The sequence below is a fragment of the Chrysemys picta genome, chromosome 9 (assembly GCF_011386835.1).
Source record: "Chrysemys picta bellii isolate R12L10 chromosome 9, ASM1138683v2, whole genome shotgun sequence".
NCBI lineage: Eukaryota > Metazoa > Chordata > Testudines > Emydidae > Chrysemys > Chrysemys picta.
The window spans coordinates 28,082,524-28,099,174 of NC_088799.1; the positions used below are offsets into that span (position 1 = coordinate 28,082,524).

Here is a 16,651-nt window from a genome sequence, read left to right on the forward strand (position 1 = left end):
GGGAGGCCCTGTGAGGCGGGAGAGAATAAGGTTCAGGTTCCAGAGCGGGATCGGGGGTCTAGCGTAAGGGAATGCCCGATCCAGCCCTTTCAGGAACCGGGAGGTCATGTGGTGTGAAAACACCGAGAGGCCCTGCACAGGGGGTGGAAAGCCGAAATGGCCGCCAGGTGCACCCTGACCGAGGAGGGCGCCAGCCCTTGGGTCCTAAGGGACAGGAGGTAATCGAGGATGAGCTGGATAGACGCGGAGGAGGGGGAAAAACCCCTCTCCCTCGCCCACATGGAGAACCGATACCATTTGGCCAGGTAGGTTCGACATGTGGACGGTTTCCTGCTCTGAAGCAGGACCTGTCTAACGTCCTCAGAACACCTCCCCTCCTCCTCATTCAACCAGGGAGCAGCCACGCTGTCAAATGGAGCACGGCCAGGTTGGGGTGGAGGAGATATCCTCCCTCCTGGGAGAGGAGGTCCAGTCAGAGCGGCAGCCTGCACGGGGGAGCCACTAAAAGTTGCAGGAGGGTCCCGTACCAATGTTGACGGGCCCAATCCGGGGCTATGAGGACAATCCGAGCCCCGTCTGCCTTTACCTTCTGTAGGACCCTGCCTATCAGGGGGAAGGGCGGGAAGGCATAGAACAGGCGGCCTGAACATGGGATTAGGAACACGTCAGATATCGCCCCTTCGCCCTCTCCCGCCCTGGAGCAGAATCATGGGCATAGGCGATTCTAGACAGTGGCAAATAGATCTACCTGGGGAATGCCCCACTCCAGGAAGAGCTGCCTGGCCACCTCCCTGTGCAGAGACCACTCGTGTTGTTGGGAGAAGAACCTGCTTAGGCGATCTGCGAGCGTATTGCGCCTGCCGGGCAGGTGAAAAGCCCTCAGAAGGATGTTGTGGGCTATACAGAACTCCCACAGGAGCTGGGATTCCTGGCACAAGGCTACGGAACGCGTGCCCCCTTGCCTGTTGATATAATACATCACGGTCGTATTGTCCGTGAGGACTCTGACCACCTTCCACCCAGTTGCTGGCTGAAGGCTACGCACGCCAGGCGCACCGCTCTGAGCTCCCTGACATTTATGTGCAGATGCAATTCCGAGGGTGACCATCTGCCCTGGGTTTTGAAGCTCCCCACATGGGCTCCCCATCCCAAGTCCAAGGCGTCCGACACCAGATCTAGTGAGGGAGGGGGCTCCCTGGAGGGGATACCCTGAAGCATGTTGCTCGGGAGGGACCAGCATTGCAGGTCGGCCACTACATTGGGTGGCAACGTGACGACCTTGTCCAGGCCGTCCTTGGCCTGGGAATACTGGGAGACCAGCCAGAGTTGGAGGGGCCTCATCCTGATCCTGGCATGTCGCACCACGGAGGTGCATGCTGCCATATGGCCTAGGATTTAAAGGCACACCCGTGCCATCATCACCGGAAAGGCTGTGACCAAGGTAATGAGACCTTTGAGCGTCTCGAACCTGTTCCGGGGGAGGGAGGCCATGGCCACCAGGGAGTCTAACAGCGCCCCTATGAAGTGTATGTGCTGAACCGGGACTAACGTGGACTTTTCCTTGTTCACCAGTAGGCCTAGACTCGTGCAGGTATCTAGCAGGAATTCTATCTGTGCCTGCACCTGGGACTGAGACTTGTCCTTGAGCAGCCAGTCGTCCAGGTAGGGAAAGATCTACAGCCCGTTCCTCCTGAGGCCATGCATTTGGTAAAAACCCTGGAAGCCGTGGAAAGGCCAAAGGGAAGGACCGTAAACTGGTAGTGGTCTGTCCCTACCAGGAAGCGGAGGAAGCGCCTGTGACCCTCAAATATGTGGATATAGAAGTACGCATCCTGGAGGTCCAGGGATGCAAACCAATCCCCCGGGTCCAGAGTCGGAAAAATAGAGGTCAGGAACACCGTACGGAATTTGCAGCGAACGAGAAACTGGTTGAGATTCCGCAGGTCGAGGATGGGTCTGACTTGCCTTTCGCCTTCGGGATCAGGAAATACCGGGAGTAAAACCCTTTGCCCTGAAATTCCCGAGGTACCCACTCCACCGCGCCTAGGGCGAGAAGATGCATCACCTCCTGATTTAAAAGGAGCGCGTGTTCCGGTTCCCCAGAGACATCCCGGGACGGAGGATGATGTGGTGGGGTTGCATCGAACTGCAGCCTGTACCCCTCGGAGATGGTACAGAGGACCAATGCACTCTGAAGGCCGATAAACGGTTGCCAAAAACCAACTTTATTAACTGGAGGGCTTCCCTGGCAACAGGCCAGGTGGCCCCCTGCAAAGAGTCAAAAATGCCTCTTCCCCTGCCTCTTGCCCTTCAAGGGGCGGGGCGCAGGGCCAAACGCGACTGGTGCTGTGACCTACGCCTCTGGTCCCCAGGCCTCTTAGGCGGGGGCTCGTATCTGCCCCTTACGGGGGGAGCTGAGGGCTGCGGCCTGAGTTTGTCCTTGGCTGGCGGGACATACAGGCAGAGAGTCTGCAGGGTGGTGACCAAAGATCGCACAGTGCCGTAGAGCGGCTCAATCGGTCCCGTCTATGTCGGGTCCGGCCTTGGGATTTAGACCTCGATGACGATGAGACGTAAACGTCGGAGGTGCTATCTCTGGACTCCCGTCGGCGACTCCGGCTACAACGCGTCGGTGCCGGTCGGGATGCACTCAGAGCATGGCACGCGCCGTGGTATGATCAGCGGTGCCGATGGCGTTGAGACCTGCTATCATTGTGGCTGGACGAGGAGTGTCGACACTTTCTGTCCCGGCGCCTGCGGCCCCTGTGGGCTGAGGAAGACTCCAGCGACTCGCTCCCAGGTGACCTCGAGAACAGAGTGAAGACCTGACGCGGGCTACGGGAAGGCCCCGCGGATTGAGCAGGGACCTTAACCTCCGACCTGGACGGTGAGGGCTGGTGGGCGCCCAGCGACGGCTTTCCTCGGGAGCGGGGCCCCAACTCGGGGGCCCGCTTGGTACCGGCATGACGAGGATGTCGCGCGCTGCCTGAGCTGCCTCCGGTGTCGTCGGAATCCTCATCGTCGGGGAGTCACGTGCTGACAGGGCCGGACTACTCTGCTCCGCGCGAGTCGGAGGTCTGGGTCCCCAGGGGGATCGTGGGCTGCCCAACTCAGGTCCAGCCTCACCCCTGTCCTTGTCTCGGCGCCGCTGGGTCTTGCCTTGCTCCTTGGCAGGGGAGCGGTGCTGACTGGTGGATGGGGCTTCACTCTGCACCGAGGACGTGGTGCCCGACGCTAGGTCGGGTTGGCGCACCAGTGCCAGGGCCAGAGCCAACTCCATAAGCAGAGCCCGGAGTCAGATCTCATGTTCGCGTTTAGTCCGGGGCTTGAAGGACTTAAAGATTTTACACCGCTCACTTATGTGAACCTCGCCCAGACAGCGAAGAGACTTGGAGTGTGGATCGCTTCTGGGCATGAATTGCGACAGGAGTCACATGATTTGAAGCCTGGGGCTCGGGGCATGCCCCGAGCCAGGCTACTAACTGGAGAAACTAGTAACGGTCGAAGATCGTACTACTAAGGAAAACGCTGCAGCAAAGCTGGAGCACAAGTTCCGACTACCTTCACTGGCGGCAAGAAGGAACTGAGGGTGGGGGGAGCACGCAGCGTGATATAGAGGCGCCACTCCAGGGGTCACAGCGGGGCTCCCCCACTACAGGTACTTCTAAGGGAAAAACTTCTGGCACCGGTGCATGTGGCGAGCACGCACACCTACTGTGGAATACACATGAGCAATCACTCGAAGAAGAACTCGTGGGATGCTTGTTGTCATTCGCCCTAGAGCTAAATTAAGGGTTGGACTTGAGGGGCTAAAAGAAGGATCCTTTGTACTCTAGAAAAGTTAATAAATTGAACCCACCAAAGGACTTGTTCTCAGTATCTGGGTCAGAATAAATGATTGCAAGCACCAACAGGGAGGTGAGGGCTGTGTTCCTGCATGGACAGAAGGGGGTGTGCTTGAAAATGGTAACCCCTCATACATCCTCTTTTAGTCCAATATTAAAGTATATCTGTGAAAATTATAAATCTATCTTTAAGCTAGTGTTGACAAAGTTATTTTCAACATAGCACACAAAATACATTCCAACAATTTTGTTTTAGCTTATACTTTGTGTATTCAGAGATGCTGCTTCTTACCTTCAAGCCTTCAGTTGGCAGTCTGTAGCCAAACCTTGCTGGTAGATCATCAAATGTCTGAGTTCCATTTTCAAAGTTATACTAAACATAATTATAAAAGAAAATCAGATCTGTAACATGTATCAAATTGAAAACAAGAAAAACCTCACATTCTTTAGGGCAAAAATGTACTATACATAGTGCCTCCTAACACTATACTAATGAATCATAAACACTGCTGCTTCCAGTCCCTAGGGGTTTTCTGGTGTTCTTTCATCCACATATTACCCAACCCAATCTGATGTAGATGTCAGGTGGAAGAGCTTTATTCCATGTAATAAACTCAAAAGATCTCTAGAGTCTTCCTTTATTTGGAATGATTTAACAATAACAAGAAAGAAAGATGAATTCCACTAAATGTTGGGAAAACCTCTCCTTCAATTCAAGCACTAATGCTAACCCAGATTTGCAAAAAGCTGGCTGTAGCCAAAGTGCACTTTGAGCAAAGGGTACATCTTGCTATGCCTCATGAACATGCTTCCGAAGAGAGGATTTTCTTCACTTTGAAATGAACCAGCTTTTTAAAATGTCTCCAGGGAGGGAATCCTTAACACCCTACAAAGATTTTAGTTCACAGGGAAGTGAGTAAAGATACTCAGTTTAAACAGTTACGTTCTAAAATGTTTTCTTTTTGTGGAAGCTGAGAGTCAACATATGCAACATTGCATAACGGCTCTAAAACTGCATAAGCCACACTTTCCTGTTCCCCGTGACTTTTTTTTTTTCCTATAGCCCTAGTGGGTGGATACCATACAAGTCTCTAATAAACACGGCAAAAACAGCTCTTGGCAGATTTTCAGTTTTCTGCATAAAACCCCAAACTTATAAAAGCTCTTGATTGTAGAAGGTATTATGGTCTGCTAGCTATCTTATTTTGACCATTAAATTAAATCAGTGGGGCGTTCTTTTTAAAGATCTATGGCAGGAGATCCAAAGGGAGTTAGGTGTCTTACTCACACTGAATTTCAAAGAGATATCAGCACCTAACTCTAACCCTAACCTTCCCTGAAAAGTCTTGATGTAATTGGTAAAATCTATAGGTACTATTAACTTTGCACTGATAATGTTTTAAAATGCATCGCATGATATGATGTATAAGTAGGAAAATCTGAAAGAAATTCCCATTCATTTGCATGTAAAAACATTTATTACACTTACCGCTAAAATATCTGCCTCCACAGGCAAAAGGTTTAGGAAAGCAAACAGCTGAACTGTCAGGATGGTGTAGATCTGAGTGGCAGACAACATTAACATTCCTATTGACAACAGCATTTTAGATTAAATATCTGTAAATAAAACAAAACAAAATAAATAATCATGGCATGTAGCAGATATTTTTAGGAAAAAATATCTGCAAAAAGAACAGGAGTACTTGTGGCATCCTAGAGACTAATAAATTTATTTGAGCATAAGTTTTCGTTGGCTACAGCCCACTTCTTTGGATGTAGCCCATGAAAGCTTATGCTCAAATAAATTTGTTAGTCTCTAAGGTGCCACAAGTACTCCTGTTCTTTTTGCGGATACAGACTAACACGGCTGCTACTCTGAAACCTAAAAATATCTGTTAGTCTCCTATTGATCAGAGCAAACTAGCCAACATCTATTTAGATTAGCTAAAATGTTGTCTTTCAAAGGAATATTTTAAGAGATTTTATGGTTATTCTTAATTGACAGGAACAATGAAAATACTTTACACAGACAATATGCAAGCTATCCAAGCAACTTACTGTTGGTATTAAGCAGTGGACATGCATATAATGCATATTCTTATAGTAACTCCTCGCTTAACGTTGTAGTTTTGTTCCTGAAAAATGCGACTTTAAGCAAAACTATGTTAAGTGAATCCAATTTCCCCATAAGAATTAATGTAAATGGGGGGGTAGGTTCCGGGGAAATTTTTTTTGCCAGACAAAAGACTATATTTTTGATGTATATATATATATATATATATATATACACACACACACACAGTATAAGTTTTAAACAAACAATTGAATACTATACATAGCAATGATGATTATGAAGATTGGTTGAGGTGGTGAAGTCAGAGGGTGGAAGAGGGAGGGATATTTCTCATGGAATGCCTTACCGCTAAATGATGAACTAGCACTCAGCTGAGCCCTCCAGGGTAACACATTGTTAATGTAGCCTCACACTCTACAAGGCAGCAGGAATGGAGGGAGGGGAGACAACATGGCAGAGAGAGACAGAGACACACACCCTGTGTATGAGAGATGCGCATTGCCCCTTTAAGTATGCTGACCCCACTCTAAGTACACTGCCTTTTTAAGTAGATCAGCAAGTTGAGATAGCAGCTGCTGCCAGCAAGCTCCCTCAGTCCTGAGCCCTGTTGTGTGTCCCCCCTGCTTTGTGGAGAAGGGGTAAAGGAGTTTGGGGGGAGGACACCTTGACATTAGCACCCCTCTTTCCCCCTCCTCCTTGCACAGAAAGCAGGAGGCTTCGGGGAGCAGCTCCAAGGCAGAAGCAGGGCCGGCTCTAACTTTTTTGCTGCACCAAGCAGCAAAAAAAAGCGCCGCGCAGCCGGAACCCGCCCCCCGCCGAGCGCCGCGCCGCCCGCGTGCCGGAGCGCCTCCCGCCGAGCGCCGCCGGAGTGCCCCTCCCCCCCGCGGAATGCCGCGCCGCTCCGCGCTGCCCCCCGCTACCCCAAGATTGGCCGCCCCTTACCAGGTGCCGCCCCAAGCATGTGCTTGGTTGCCTGGTGCCTGGAGCCGGCCTTGGGCAGAAGGCAGGAGCAGCACATGGCAGTAGAGGGAGGGACAGCTGAGCTGCCCGGCAATTGATAGCCTGCTGGGGGCTGCCGCACAGGGAACTTAGAGGAGCTGATAGGGGGGCTGCCGGCCCACCCTGGTTTCAAGCCCCCACCAGCTGGCTCCAATGGGCTGCTCTTTCTGCAAGTGCTGGATAAAGCAAGTGGCTGCCAAACAAAGTTATAAGGGAGCATTGCGCAACTCTAAATGAGCATGTTCTCTAACTGATCAGCAACGAAACAACGTTAACCAGGATGGCTTTAAGTGAGGAGTTACTGTATTTTAAAAGGAAATCAAACACTCCCGTCAAGTGATTCCAAAGGAAATCAATTCAGCTTTTGTTTTTAACTTTCCAGCTAAAATATAATTTACAAAGCAATCAATAGAGAGAATTTCAGAACTATCATATTTTGAAAACAGTGATTTGTTTTGAAACAGAAATGAGATACTGTAACAACTTAAAAGATTTAACCTTTTCAGAAAGAACTTTTCTTCAAAAATCCACCACGTCAGTTTTAAAGTCTCAGACATTAAATGTCTGACACTCATTTTTATCAATCAATATTAATTTAAACAGTCTGTAGAAAGATATTAAAAGGTGGCCTCATGTTACTACCTTTCTGAGTTGACTTTTAGGCTTCTAAGGTCACTAGCTATTACCTGGTTTTAAATATATTGATTGAGAAGGTAAAATAAATTAATGATTCCTATTTAGGCCTGGTCTACACACAGATTTTGTACCAATATAACTATTTTAGCTAGGAGGTGTGGCTCTTTTTTTTTTTAACTGAAATAATTATAATGACACAAGCCCTTGTGTGGATGCAGTTACATAGGTACGAAGGTGCCATCAGTGAAGCTTATTCCCCTTCATGTATAGAAATACCTATAATCGTGTAAAGCACCTTTGTACTGGTGCAACAGTGTCAACGCAAAGGGTGTTGTACTGCTGTAACTATACCTGTATAATTAAAGAGGTACAACTTTTGTGTGTATATATGCCCATAGTTTTCTGTAGCCCCATCATTATAGCATTTAACCACTGCATAATATTTCATACAATACTTCACAAATTTCACTGTCAGCTGCTAATCTTTGAATTAATGGGCTGAGTGCCACAATATTAAGCTAATAGCTAAACTATAAGCAATTACAAACAACTCAAAATCCACACATTCATTTTTAATTAACTTTTTGCAGGTACCAGTTATTGTTGGTCTACAGACAGAAGTGAATACCAAAGTGTTGATTTATTTAGGCAGCACAGAAATAACTGGTGTGTGGAATCCCTGCCATTGGAGGCTTTTAAGAACAGATTTAGCAAACAGGTGTTGAGGCAGGATTAAGTATACCTAAAAAATCCCCAACTTGGGGGGACAGGGGATGGACTAGATGACCTACTGGGATCTTTTCCAGTCCTACATTCAATATAGCACTTTTCATCAGTAGATTTTAAAGTGCTTTACAAAGGAGGTCAATATTATCCCCAATTTACACATATGGAAACTGAGGCACCAGGAGAGAAAGTGGCTTGCCCAAGTAGTAGAGCCAGGTCTCCTGAGTCATTGTCCAGTTCTCTAGCCACTAGGGCACATATTCCAGTGGCTAGAGCACATGACTGAAAGTCAGGGAATCTTGCTTCTCTTCCCAACTCAAACACTGACTTGTGAAGTGACCTGAGACTCATTTTTGCCATTTGTAAAATGGGGATAACGATACCCACCTTTGTAAAGCACTTCGAGATCTATGGATAAAAGACACTATTATGTTTCTTTTGCTCAGCACCAACATTTTAGCACAAAGCATGTCTTAGGTAACAAAGACCTTAAAGTCCACAGTAGGATTTTTAAAAGTGACTAGTGATTTTTTTTTTATTTTTTGGGGGGGGGTGCCCAACTTGACACCTTACATGAACTTGATTTTTAGAATGTGCTGGGCACCTGTCCTATAAAAATCTGATCTCAAGGTATCAAGTTGTGCACCCAAAACCTCTAATCACTCCTGAAATCTTTGCCCTCACACACTGTAAGCTCTTTGGAGCAGGTACTGTCTTTGTTATGTGTTTGTACAATGGGGCCTTGATGCATGACTGAGCCCAAGGGTGCCACTATAATACAAATAAGGAATAGGGCATAATTATTCATATTGCTGTGCTAACCTGTGCAGCCCTATTGTCTTCAGGTTTGCACAGGTGTAACTGATTGGACCTATTATTTGTAACACTGAGCTAGATCCTCAGCTGGCGTAAACATGCATAGATCATTGTCTTTAATGAAGCTACACCAATTTACACAAGCTATGAATCTGGCCCTTCCTAAACAATTCTGTTGATGTGCAAGAAAGAATTGATCTCAGCTCCCTCTTCCATAGTTGTGTTCATTCTACAATGTTAAAAACCTGTAAAACCACTAAAATCAACAACTTTATCTCTGAATAACGAGAGGGACCAAGTCTTCTCTGCTGAATCATTTTTCAAAAAGGAACTGCCTTTTAAAATTCCTGATTCATTGTTTTGGGGGGCTTTTTTGTTTTGCTAGGCAATCGTTTTTAGGAATTTCTTCTCAGAAATGTTCAGAATACAAACTAGGGGCCTGCAAGCCTCACATGAATAATAATCCTTACTTGCATAGTCTCACTCAGGTAATCACGCTTCCCCCCCCCCTCCAATAAATCCAATGGGGCTTTGAAATGAATAACTAACCCACCTATTTCAAACCTGTTATGAGATTTATGGCTTTCATAAACTTATTTAACAGATCTTTAATGACTGTAAATAATAGAGATGGAAAATTTTATGTACTTGCATAGTATGTATGATCAGTTCTTGTTAAATATTTATTTTCTTTTAAATGAAACTAACATGACATTTGCCAAACATCTCTCTAGTCACTCTGTGTTACTTTCCTTTCTCTCAGCCTCTGTCTGACTTACCTGTTTAGACTGTAAACTCTTCAGGGCAAACATAATTTCTTACTAAGTGCTGGTACAGTATCTAATACTATGTGGTCCCAATGTGAGTTGGGACCTCGAGTTGCTATTGTTATACAAATACTGAATAACTGCATACATAAAAAGAATTATTTAGGTTGTAAAGTCAGGAAATGCTAAATTTATGTTGCCCATGAAACATTAAGTCTGTTTCCCTATGCACTTAATAGGCAGTATCTTGGGGGGGAGGGAACCTGTATGTAATTAAAAACTACCATAATGCATACACATAAGGAGGGCAAATTAAAAGTGGACAGGTAACCATAAATCTAACATTTCCTAACTTCTGAATGCTTGACTTTTAACATTTAATGTAATTTGAGGTTTGTTTATTTTTAAAAGGAAGAACAAATTTCATTATATGCAACTGTAACACTCCCCAATCACCAGGGTTTGAACACTGAACCTTCAGTACTGCAGCATAGCCTACCACTTGAGCTACAGAAGTCTGTTCTCCCTGCAAGGGGTGAGATGAGGAATGGGCCAAAGGTTGGATCCAAGGGATGATTGGGGAACCTGGCCTGACTCTCCTCCCTCTTCTAGATGGGGGGGGGGGGGGGGGACACTGCCCCATGTCTGCCCCCAGAATAAGGGACGGGCTGTGGGTATACAAAAAACAATAACACATTAGTTTATGTACCCTTTTCCTTATGTGATTTATTTAAACACAGAATATGTGCATCTGTCAGTCCCACTGAATAAGAAGATAAATAAAAACAAACAAACAAAACTAAATGGAAAGTAAACACTGAGGAAAAGAGGAAAATACAAAAATGAGAACAGAGGTGGTAGGGGAAGAAGAGTTGAAAACAGAGGTAGTAATTATGGAATGTCTTCTGGAAGACCCAAATAAAATAGGAAGTGTTCACAGTCTGTTCTGCTAATGTAAATCTAGAATCCCTTTCCTTCTGGAATATTCATGATAGACTTAAAAGAAAATTTTTATTTAATTTAGCTTTTCTCTCCATGACTCCTTGTATTAAGGATATTTTTAAAACAGAATTCCCCACTGAAATCAGAGGGAGTTCTGCTTCAGAAAGGGTGATGTGATATAGCTCCATATTAACACTGTGTGTTCCACAAAAATAACATCTAATTTTAATTTATCAAAGTCTTTAACTGAAGACTATTTTTGAGTACTTACATAATAACAATATTTTTACCGACTACTCCCCTTAATGTTACTCTAAAAGTTTTATGGAGTAGAAGGAGGAGGAACTTTAAAGGACAATAAACTATGCATACCCCTAGCATTTGATTTACAAATCAGTTCATTGGCCTGTTCCTGTGCTCAGTTAGTTAAAGAGAACATGAATGGGCCACACAAGACCGCCTCGTTGTTTTTAAGGATACCAAGTGTGGTTTACTTGCACTCAACTGGACCCTAGACTTATTTTTTTTAATTTCAGCAGCTAATAGATTAATTAGATTGTGCAGTGAATTGGTTTTATATGTGGTCAAGAGTAAAGAATTACTCCTTTCTGGAGAAACTTTATCCCAGACTAAATTACCAAAAGAGTGTGAAAATACATTTTAATACTTAAGACACATGCTTGCTTGTTTTTCATTAGACAAGACCATGTGATCAAACACAAGATCATTCTTGAATATGAAAAACAAAAATCCCTTCAAGGTTGGGATGGCAGATAATGATCACATAAGAGCATTGGGCAAATTCTGCCATTCCTCCAGCATGAAACAGACCTGGAGCTGGAGGATGCTGCTCCCATAGCAACCCCTTCCCAGTGGCCCGTTTAAGGACATGACCAGAAGAAGGTGTGGCCAGAATGTCACTAATCCCCAGATGATCTCTGGCTCCTGGAATAGCCCCAGAAGATGTTGATAGCCACCATAAATTAGAGCAGCCCTTACACTAATCTAATTTTTATCAGGGGTCCAGCTCAGCTCACAATGTAAAGCCATCTTTGCACCTTCTACCCTGAGCTGCAATAAAAGGTCCTTGGCTGAAGCCCAGGATCTAGACCTCTCTCTTTTACTGAAGGCTCACCCATCACAATTTAAATGTGTTCCTGTTGCCACTTGTACTCAGTTTTAAGAAAATTGCCTCTAACCAAAGCGTAACTCCCCTGCTTACTTCATTATGACATTAACTTCAAAGCCCAGTTTGCATCAATACCAATATTAAGCACAGATAATCTTTTATTCTTTCCTTTTAGTACAAGGAAATTAAATGAAGAAGAAACTACATTAATGGAATTATAAGTAAGTAGAGTTAAATATAAATAAGGTTGACAAAATTCAATTTTTTATAATTTTGACATATCAATGTATTTTCAAAGCACTTTAAAACTTTAATTTTAAATTTTCACAGTTTAAATTAGGGAGGCAGAGAAGAGGGGGGTGAGAATTATTTAATGACAAACATTGGGATTCAAAAAGTGAAAGATTTAACTGTTGAACCCACAAATTGTATATTTCAACATGTTATGTTGACAAAATAAATATTCTTAAATCAAACACTAAGTTCTCAAGCAGCATTTTTCCTTCTTTGCTATCTGTAAATTTTGATTATCAATGGAAATATTTTTTCTGTTTGAGTACAGTGAAATCGATGTTTACTAACATTTATCTGTTAAAAATCAAATCCTTCTAAGCCTGAATATAAACATGTCAGGAATTGCAAAAGTTAAGATCCCAACAGCAGCATTACTAGGTGACACTGAACATGTATTTACTGTCATTTATAGTTGTGTGTTAAGCTAATATATATGTAAAAAGCAACAGAGGGTCCTGTGGCACCTTTAAGACTAACAGAAGTATTGGGAGCATAAGCTTTCGTGGGTAAGAACCTCACTTCTTCAGATGCAAGTAATTACTTGCTTATGCTCCCAAGCTCCCAAGCTTATGCTCCCAATACTTCTGTTAGTCTTAAAGGTGCCACAGGACCCTCTGTTGCTTTTTACAGATTCAGACTAACACAGCTACCCCTCTGATACTAATATATATGGTTTATGATACATTGTGTTTCTACAACATCTTCAATAAGAGGATCTTGAGGTGTTTTATGAACCATGATCTGAACCTTACAACCTACCTGTGGGGTAACTAATTGGACACAACCAACATATCTAGCCAATTTGAGTTAAAGAAAGTTGCAGGTTCCACACCTGCCTCTGACTCTCTAGCAATATCTCTGGTTTTACAATTGCTTGCACAAACAGCAGAGGGAAAACTTACTGACTATATAGGGGAAGCAGTGAAACTAGCTATACATAAAATGGTATAATATAGTGTAATTTCCCCACAAACTTTCAGTTACACTAGTGTTGGGTGTTATAACAACAATAGGTTAAAAAAAATCAGACAAGTGATTTTTTTTACTTGAGTGCCTCATTTTACTGTTAATAATTTGCACTTATAATTTTCATCAGAGGATCTCAAAGCACTTAGTAAAAACTGAGTTAAACCTCATAACATGCCTGTGAGATAGTAAAAAGTATTATTGATCTGTAAAATTCTGTTAAAGAGGCACTCCACTGAGATGTGGGTACTCAGCTCCTCTGAATAAGTAGTCTTGTTCGAGTGACTACACAAGGATTTATGTGCCTAATTGTAGGTACCCAGGATTGAAAATTGGGACCTTGATGACTTGACCAAGAGTCACAGACAAGAATGCTGCGGAATCACTACCAGAGCAGAGTAGAAAACTCCTGACTCACAGTTCTATCCTCTAAACATTATACTAGCTTCCTCCTTATTGGAAGCCTCTTTTCAAATTACATCAGGCCTGCTAAAAAGATTGTACAATGTAAATCCATACAACATATAGCATGTACGAGGGGACTTAGTTAATGATGCTTTTGAAACTTTAACATTGCATTTCTTTATTTATTTTAATTTTAACTAGCTGTAGAATTGCACTTTTGTTTATATTTTTACATTATATAACCTGCAGTCATGCATCAAAATCACTGAGAGTTTTGCCTGCATAAGCTTCAAAAGTTGCATGTTCGGTGGAGCAGGCGTTTTCCCATCATGTTTTTTGAGATTTCCATCTGCATTTTAGTGAATATTGAAAGGTGAGTCTTTTCTGGATACATTTGGTTTAATTCAATATTACTAATGGGAGTTAAGGAAGAACTGACATTTTAGAAGCAAGTAATTTTGTGACTCTGGCATAGCAATTAGACCCATGAAGCTTTGTAATACTACTGACTGACAGAGCAATAGGGGAAACTGAAGTCACATGAATCTGTCTCAAAAACAAAAACAAAAAAAACCCTGTTTTGTAATCCATGAACTTTTATTTTTACATAAATACATAGAATTGTTACTAGTTAGTTTCTCTTACCACAATTTTATTAGTTCCCTCTTATCACAATTTCTCAGCTATATTTTGAAGTACAGAAAATGCAGGGGGTATGACTATTCACCTGAAGAATAATAGCTCTTCAAAAGGGAGGGAAATTTGTGAACATGCAACATTATGTCTACTTCAGTTAGTTCAGCAGATATTCTATTACAAATAATGATAAAATAACATTAAGGTTGAAAAGTCAAGCACTCAAAGTTAAGAAATACTAGAATTAAGGTTGTACAGACAACCTTAATTCAGCCCCACTGTGCATACACATTACGATTGTCTTACCTAACATCATGTAGCAAATCTATGGCAGAGCAATGAACAGAACCCAGTTCTCATGGGTCCCAGTGCAGTGCCTCAAACACAAAAGAACAGCTTTTCAATTCTCAAAATTCTGTGCCTCATTTATTGTCGATCCCTGTTCACTGAATGAGGCTGGGGAGTTGTAGAACACATAGTACACCTCTAGTCCAAAATAACACTGTCCTCGGGAGCCAATAAATCTTACCACGTTATAAGTGAAACCGTGTTATATCGAACTTGCTTTGATCAACCGGAGTGCGCAGCCCCGCCCCCCCGGAGCGCTGCTTTACCGCGTTATATCCGAATTCGTGTTATATCGGGTCACTTTATATAGGGGTAGAGGTGTATATGATCACGTAACAAAAGACTGCATCACAATACATATACACAAAGGGACCAAATTAAGGTTACACAAGCAATGCTAATACTGGAATTTCCTGGACTTCAAACTTTATTCCTTAGAGGTTCTTTTTATGTAATTTCTTAAGGGGTAGTGGTGTCTTTTGGTTTTTTTTTTTAAAAAAAGCAAATGGATTCCATCATGTTGGAACCATATTCACCCCGATAGGGATCATCTGCAGGGTTCTAGATTCAAAGCACAGATCTCTACTACTTTAAAAAGGAGCAACTGATAGCAACAGTATATGATCAGTGCAGTTGACATGTAGGAATTCCCTAGAGCTAGAGAATGCTCAATGCAGACTGCACTTAGGCCAGGTCTACACTAACCCCCTAATTCGAACTAAGGTACGCAACTTCAGCTACGTGAATAACGTAGCTGAAGTTCGAAGTACCTTAGTTCGAACTTACCTTGGTCCACACTCGGCAGGCAGGCTCCCCCGTCGACTCCGCGGTACTCCTCTCGCCGAGCTGGAGTACCGCAGTCGACGGCAAGCACTTCCGGGTTCGACTTATCGCGTCCAGACTAGACGCGATAAGTCGAACCCAGAAGTTCGATCGCTCGCCGCCGAACTACCGGGTAAGTGTAGACCTACCCATAGAAACTTGAGAATCTCTCTCACTGGACCTACTTCTGTTGGTGAGCAAGACAAGCTCTTGAGCTACACAGAGCTCTTCTTCAGGATATATTTTGATAAAGAGTAAAAAGCACCTCCCTGCCCCCAAGCAACCCCCTGTCAAATGTCAAGTCCTGCTCCACTGCCTGGAGATACAACCATTTCTTTTTATGGTGCTACAAATTTAGCATTGACAAAACAACCTATTTTTCTCTAAGTTTGTTCTCAGAAATGGCTAAAGCACTTTTGCTGTAACCTTCTTAAAAAAAAAATCAGTCTGAGGCAGAGATCTTGTATCAACTTTTTTTTTTTTTAATTTGAACAGTTAGTTTGGCAAAGATACAAAGCTACTGAAAATTGGGTCTCAAGGGGGAAAATGTTAGACTAACTCCAGATGTTTCTGTCAGTGCTCCCTATAACCAAGGATAGAAAACAAAGTGAAATTAGGCGAACAGCTTGCCACGACGGTGAATGGAACCTCTGACCCATCACCCTTTACTGAACATAGAATACTGCAGCATTTATAGAAGGCATAATTGTATATTGGCTGTTCCCTGTTGTCAAGGAATATTCATATAAATCAGTGTCCATAGGCCACTGTTGCTCCACAGAGAGCATACTGTGGCTTGCTGAGAGCTATCTGGTTTTCTTATTCAAACCTACTAAGTTACATTATAGATAATTACAAAATATTAAATATCTTCCTAATATTAATTTTCCATGTAAGCAATTGCTGTAGGTGCGACAGGGAACTTATGTGGTTGAAGACAGGAGGGAAAGTCTGCACAGGCACTAATGGGAGGGGAGATGGTGCTGAATAATAGTCTCATGGACCAACCTCTCCTCTCCACAGACAATCTGTTAAAAGTGTGGGCCACAGAATAAGTCGTCCCCATCCAAATGATAGTCCTTGCCCTATTACCTCAGATTGCCACTGGAGAAAGGATAAAGATACTTACGTGCACACACATCATGTGAAATCATCAAGTGAACTGGCAAATATCTGACCAAATTCATGCCTGATGTAATTCAACTGAAGAAACCTTATGCCAGGCTTGAATTTGTCCCATTGCCTA

General features: G+C 43.5%; 1 protein-coding gene across 2 annotated transcripts in view; it reads right to left on the reverse strand.

Annotated features, from left to right (window-relative positions):
• RNF13 (ring finger protein 13) overlaps nucleotides 1-16,651 on the reverse strand; it is a 135,722-nt gene that overhangs the window by 117,459 nt on the left and 1,612 nt on the right. For both annotated transcript variants that reach the window (XM_042853660.2, XM_005308214.4), the window contains exons 2-3: nucleotides 5,335-5,462; nucleotides 4,138-4,218 (exon numbers count right to left, since the gene is read on the reverse strand). In XM_042853660.2, the coding sequence (XP_042709594.1) occupies nucleotides 4,138-4,218; nucleotides 5,335-5,448 (195 nt within the window). In that variant the 5' untranslated portion in view covers nucleotides 5,449-5,462. The remainder of the gene's footprint in view (nucleotides 1-4,137; nucleotides 4,219-5,334; nucleotides 5,463-16,651) is intronic.